Source organism: Alosa alosa, chromosome 8, assembly GCF_017589495.1.
Source record: "Alosa alosa isolate M-15738 ecotype Scorff River chromosome 8, AALO_Geno_1.1, whole genome shotgun sequence".
NCBI lineage: Eukaryota > Metazoa > Chordata > Actinopteri > Clupeiformes > Clupeidae > Alosa > Alosa alosa.
The window spans coordinates 15131948-15138862 of record NC_063196.1 but is presented as its reverse complement, the minus strand read 5'-3'; the positions used below and the strand labels follow the sequence as shown (position 1 = coordinate 15138862).

General features: G+C 43.0%; 1 protein-coding gene across 1 annotated transcript in view; it reads left to right on the top strand.

Annotated features, from left to right (window-relative positions):
• atad2b (ATPase family AAA domain containing 2B) overlaps positions 1–6915 on the top strand; it is a 95872-nt gene that overhangs the window by 47358 nt on the left and 41599 nt on the right. The window contains exons 23-24 of the mRNA XM_048250580.1: positions 2360–2482; positions 3434–3565. Of these exons, the coding sequence (XP_048106537.1) occupies positions 2360–2482; positions 3434–3565 (255 nt within the window). The remainder of the gene's footprint in view (positions 1–2359; positions 2483–3433; positions 3566–6915) is intronic.

The following is a 6915-nucleotide window of genomic DNA, read 5'->3' as shown; positions in this document are numbered from 1 at the left end:
TCTGCCCTACCCTCCTTTTGGGGGGTCCAGTCCAGCGGGGGGGCTACAGATCAAAATGAAAAGCGATGGTTCCATGCTATCCATGTGGGGTTACATGCCCACCAAGTTTCGATGTACCCGGTCTTTCAGTGTCGGGAATCCTTGTTGGTGTACGGTCACTAAATGTACACATAAGTTATTTTATTGTAAGGCCCCCCATGAACGAAAGTCCACGAAACTTGGCATGCATTCGGAGGGTGTCATAATAATCCTACACTTTCAATTTCATGCAGTTTTGACCATGTCAGCCAGAGATATTGTGATGAAAACACCTAATGTTTTGCTTTTTAATTTTTAACTAGGTGGCGCTATACATGAAATAAGTGGCAATGGGATAGGTTGACATGCCCCCTTAAGACCAACATACAAAAAAAAGGTGGACCTCCTAGTTCCTACGGTTCTCAAGATATTCACAGAAAACTGTCTCCGACCACCTACAGGCCAGTTGGTGTATAGTAACATACAATAAATTAATTTGTGGCCCCCCATGAACGGAATTCCACGAAACTTGGCGTGCATTCAGAGGGTGTCATAATGATCCTACACTTCCAATTTAGGTGCAGTTTTGACTATGTTAGGTCACAGATACCTGCGATTACAACACCTCATTTTTACTTTTTTGTGTTTAACTAGGTGGCGCTATACATGAAATGAGTGGTTATGGAATGGGTTGACATGGCCCTTTTGAGATCAACATACTAAAAAAAAAATGGTTCTCCTAAACCCTACGGTTCTCGAGATATTCACAGAAAACTGTGTCTGCCCTACCCTCCTTTCGGGAGGTCCAGTCCAGCGGGGGGGCTACAGATCAAAACGAAAACAGGAGATTCCATGCTATCCATGTGGGGTTACATGCCCACCAAGTTTCGTGTACCCCAGTCTTACAGTGTCCCGGGAATCCTTGACGGAAATTTGGACATGCGAAAAAGAAAAAAAAAAAATCTGACTAAACCTATATGACCGCCGCTTCGCTGCGCGGCGGTCATAATTACTCGCGAACCCGTGATTGCATCGATATGGCAAGCATATCAGATGAGAGGGGACACAGGGCTATCCATTGGTACCATGTTTATCGATCCTTCTGGTTATAAAAACAGAAGAAGTGACTGCAAAATAATGTCATGTACACAAACCAACGCTGCACACCCATTACTCTCGTTTGTATTACTCGCGGACCCGTGATCGGATAGATATGCCACGCATGTCAGATGAAAGAGGAGACTCGGAGCTATCATTTGATACCAAGTACATCCTTCTGGGTTATAAAACAGACGAAGTGACAGCAAAATAATATCATATAGCTGGACTTACCCCACGTTTTTGTCTGTTTTTGTGGCAAAGCATGTTATAATCCAACGCTATCGTGTGTTTCTCTATGGCAAAGCATGTTCATAATCCGGTTTTGAGATCCTAGCAAATTCCTGCCTGGCATCCAACTCAAGGCTGACATTGCATCCCAATTTGTTCAACAAAGACACACCTTTTTTGCCTTTACTTTGTTCGTGGCAATGCAGTAAAAAGTTGAGAATCATTATGAGTACATACACCATAGGCACGCAGGCTAACACGCAACCTTGGGTCAAGTCAGGTCAGATCAGTTCGTGTCACAGATATGGAGTGCAGAAAGGTCATTTTTCATCACTAAATAAAAAATTGTATTTATTTCCGTAAATCACACACCACATATTTTATTAAAGTATAAATTGCTCAGCCCCATTGCTCATTGCTCAGCCCCGAGTATCCCTCCAACATGGCAATTATATTGCCCGATTCAGGACAGTTTGCCCTACACACACATTAAATGCATGTACAGCTATGAGCTTGCTGTGGTGAGATACATGTCGAAATATAATAATTGTTATAATATGCTTTTTATATTTTAATTCTTTAAAAATCAAAATAAAATCAATGCTAGTACTAATACATGAAATGATGGCAGATCTGGACAGCCTAGACTCTGCTGAAAAAAAAAAACAATATATAATATGTGTGTGTGGCACTTACAATGGCCAGAATAAATCCTTATGAATAAAGGTAGTGAAAATGCCCTAAAAACAGCTTAGGGTTCTAAGGGTTAAATGCACAGTTTTTACAGGCATCATTTCATTGAATGCCTTGGTGTTAGTCACAGCCTTTTTTGACATTGTAATCATTTATTACATGTGTAATAGCATGCATTATTACAGGTTAGTGTGTGTTTGGTTTATTACACATGTGTTCATGATTATAACATTATGTGTGTGTGTGTGTGTGTGTGTGTGTGTGTGTGTGTGTGTGTGTGTGTGTGTGTGTGTGTGTGTGTGTGTGTGTTGCCCCTCAGATAAGATCATCCGGCACCGGGCCTGCAGTTTGAAGGACACTGCCCACGCCATGATCGCCTCTGAGCTTGACCCTGAGTTCGACCGCATGTGTGAGGAGATCAAGGAGGCACGCAGGAAAAGAGGTGAGAAACACACACATGTATACACAGTCATCAAGTATGTACACACATACACACACACACACACACACACACACACACACCCCTTGAAACAGGCTAGTCTGATTGATCAGTTTTCCATACACCATAGAGGGTCATCATGTCCAGACCCTGGTGTATGATCATGAATTAGTTCTTTTCTTCAACATTGTGACATGGGGGCGAGGGTAAGCAGTCGCCTGACTGCTTTAGTCAGAGGAAAGAGTTGTGGGGTGATGGTAATGTGTTCTGGTTTGTGTGTGTGTGTGTGTGTTTATATCTAAGTGAGGGAGTTGGAGCAAGAGTGTAGGGACTAGAGTTTTATCTTATGTGAGTGAGTTTGCGTGTGTGTGTGTGTGTGTGTGTGTGTGTGTGTGTCTGAGCATGAATATTGCATTGCGCCAGCAGTGAACTTCTGTAAGAACAAGGCCATGCTCAATATTTAATCACTCTGATGGAGGGGAATGTTCATTTATCAGTCCTGATACTGTAAGCAACATGACTGTTATTTTCTTTCTTTCTCTCTCTCTCACACACACACACACACACACACACACACACACACACACACACACACACATTCTCACCCTGATACAGTAGTATACATGTCTGTACATTCCATGTCTAGGAAGCCTCATATTTCACAGATATATATATATATATATATATATATATATATTATTAAGAAGGAAAAAAAAAAATATATATATATAAAAAAAATATATATATATATATATATATATATATATATATATATCCATCCATATATATATATATGGATGTTTTTCTGGGTGAATTTCCCTTTTATTCCCTAAAGGAGTTTGTTATACACATTCTCTTATGCAGACACGTACACACACACACACGGTAGCCTGGTCACTCCACCTGTCTTATCTTGGTTGTCGTGGTAACTGTAACTCTTGCCTTTCCTTGCAGCAGACCTGCAGTCGCCCCCGGCGACACAGCAGCAGGTGACCACCCCAAGCCCCGTGGTAACTAGGAAACCTGCAGGAGAGGAGGCTGCTGGGAGCAGCACTCAGGGCGAGGTGCTAGAGAAGCACTGCAGCAGTGAGTACGCACGCACGCACACACACACACACACTTACACAGAGTCTTTTTGTTACACACAGAAATAACCTTCTGTCACACACACACACACACACACACACACACACACACACACACACACACACACACACACACAGTATGGCATATCCCCTGGCACAAGTGACACAGGTAGGTGGTGTCCAGCCCTGAGCCAGGACAGCAGCAGGACAAGGGCCTCAGGATGAGGACAGCCCTCATGAGTCATCGTGTAGACCTGCCTCTGAATGTACAGATAGCAAACCAAGACAACAAACACAAACAAAACAACTACAACAACCATAACAACAACAACCAAAATGACAGCAGCAACCAAGACAATGACAATCAAACAACCATAACGACAACAACAGCAACCAAAGCAACAACATATAATATGATTACAGCAGCAGATAACAGCAGCACCTCAAAATAATAACTAAATCCTACCAAACCACCAAAAAAAATTAAAATAAATAACCACGGTTATTGAATAAAACAAAGTTTACTGACTGAAGCCCAGAGCGTTGAAGTTGTTGTGGATAAAATCACTGTTGTATATTGACACTGTTCATGTGTGTTTTGTAACCAGTGCAGCGTCTTGCATATCCTGAATTAATTCTCAACACATAAATAAGTCACACAAACAAATTTCACATATAAATCACGCCCAGCCTGTGAAGGCCTTGGGAACTGCCAAAATGCCTGTCAATCACTTTGCCTGCCTGTGTGTGTGTGACACTTTTATATATATATGTGTGTGTGTGTGTGTGTGTGTGTGTGTGTGTTTGTGTGTGTGTTTATATGAGGCTGGAAGTTGAGGGTGTGTGTGTGTGTGTGTGTGTGTGCTGTTTGATAAAGGGGAAGTGGCAGCAGTGTGGGGTTTGGATCAGCTCCCAGATTCACCTTCTCTCCCAGAGGCGCTGTATGAACCTCCCTCCCTCCCTCTCTCTCTCTCCTCTCTCTCTCTCTCTCTCTCTCTCTCTCTCTCTCTCTCTCTCTCTCTCTCTCTCTCTCTCTCTCATACACACACAAATAGTCAGTATTCAGACTCTCATACGCACACACACCAGACTTGTATAAACACACACATGCATACAAGCACAAATTGCACAAAGCTAACAGACTGTTGTGAAATGCTGTCTAAATCTGAATTCTTTCTCTCAGTCTCTCATTCTCTCTCTCTCTCTCGCACACACACGCACACGCGACAGACACTGTCTAGTCAGGTTCGTCTCTGTAGTTATTGGGTTGAGCTGATTGTGTGCCATTCATCTTTTTGGGGTTTGGTTAGACAGCCCCAGTGACACAGACTATTTGGCAGACACACACACACCCACATTGTGTTTTTGATTTGATATTGGTTAGATAGCCTGTTCTGCCTTGAGCAGCACCTCTCAGCCTCCTAATCCATCCCTAATCCTGGGTGAATAGCACTGAAATCCACGTGGGAACTTCTACACAAGTTTTGACAGATAAATAAATATGATTTCCCCACTACATTTCTTGGTTTAGCATTACTGATAAATCTAATCACTTTGACGTACTAACCTTAAACTGATGCCCATTTTTCAGCTATGCACTTTCTAAATTCAGCGAACCCCTCTGTAATTCCCTTTTCTGCCACAAGGTGGTGCATAGCTCTCACCAGATGAAAAATACTGTAGATGTGTTTAGTTTCCTGGCGCCCCATTTAATCCCATTCAGTACAGATTAGACAGCGAGATGAACTGTTTATTTATCTCAAACAGTACCAGGTGCATTATGGGATGCATCCTCTTTCTTTCACCAGTAATCCATACCAGATAATAATACAAGATGCTGACTTACTATTACTGCTATTACTGCGAATTGTGCACAACCCTGGTGTACAACAAACACTGTACACACACACATGTATTGAAACAAGAACACTCATTTATGCACGCACACACACATAAACTCTTAACTAGGAATACTCATAAATGAGCAAACACGTAAGTACACAGAATAGGGATTTGGTGTTAAACTTGGGGGAATGACTTGCTCTGTTTGCCCCAACACATACCCCCACACACACACACACACACACACACACACTACAACTATTAGCTGTCGAACATAATGTCATTCACGCTCAGGTTGAGAGTGTGTGTATTGTAGGTCAGGGCCAGAAATGTGAGTGTGCTATGTATTCAGGCTCTAAAGTGCTGCAGGGCAATTACTTCTCCATTTCTGATGTACTGTATGTCCATGAGGGGACAATGATTGTCAGTGGAGTGTTCTACATCTCAAGGCTGGATGGATCCAGAGTTCATGGACTCTTCCTTCACAGTGAAGCTCCATTGTGGTGTGCTTATAAAGTGGAGTGCTTTTGAACAGAGTGACAGTCCTGTCCAGGCAGCCTGCATTTGCTTTTAAATAAGAACTTGTCTGTGTATGAAACTGTGTGTGTCTCTTAGAGAGAAGTTATTTTTTCAGTTTTTCTTGTGAATAGTGTGTGTGTGTGTGTGTGCAAAATACTTTCAGATGTCTAAATATTATTGACTGTGTGTGTATGCATGCTGTTGCAGCAACAGGCTATTTTCCTCCTCTGAGCAGTTTCATCAGCCTAGAGAATGGTGCAATAATGTTTGTGTTATAAATGCACTTTCAGCAGTTTCTTTTTTCCTTGAGCTGCCAGACCAAAGCTTGCCCTCTCTTTCGCATTAGGACACGTCAGTCAGGAAACTTGGGCAAGTGAACCTGACGCTCCTGAAACATGTCTGCGCAGTTGCTCGTCTTAAATGTTGGAAAGCGGTTTCATTTTGGAGTCGGCTGGCCGTGAAATGGGACTTGTATTCTCACCAGGGCTAACACACCAGACGGCTCTCTGTCTGCCAAACCAACCCCACCCCACCCGCACCCGCTGACACTCTTGCCTGACATGTTGTCATGGCGATGACCTGTGACTCTCCTGTCCGTGGCCTGCCAGCCCGACTGCTCGCTCAGTCACGCCTTGAGGGCAACTGGTGTGCAGGTGTGAGGAACAGAGGCCACATCTGGACATCTTTCTCTCTCTCTCTGTCTATCCACTTCTCTCTCTATCTCTATCTGTCTATCCACATCTCCCTCTCTGTCTATCTATCTATCTATCTATCTATCCATCCATCCATCCATCTATTTATCTACATCTCCCTCTATCTATCTATCTATCTATCTATCTATCTATCCTTTCCCTCTCCTCCACCCCACCCCTCGCTCATCCTGTCTATCCACAGCTCTCTCTGTCTGTCTGTCTATCCACATCTCCCTCTCTCTCTCTGTCTGTCTGTCTATCCACATCTCCCTCTCTCTCTCTGTCTGTCTGTCTGTCT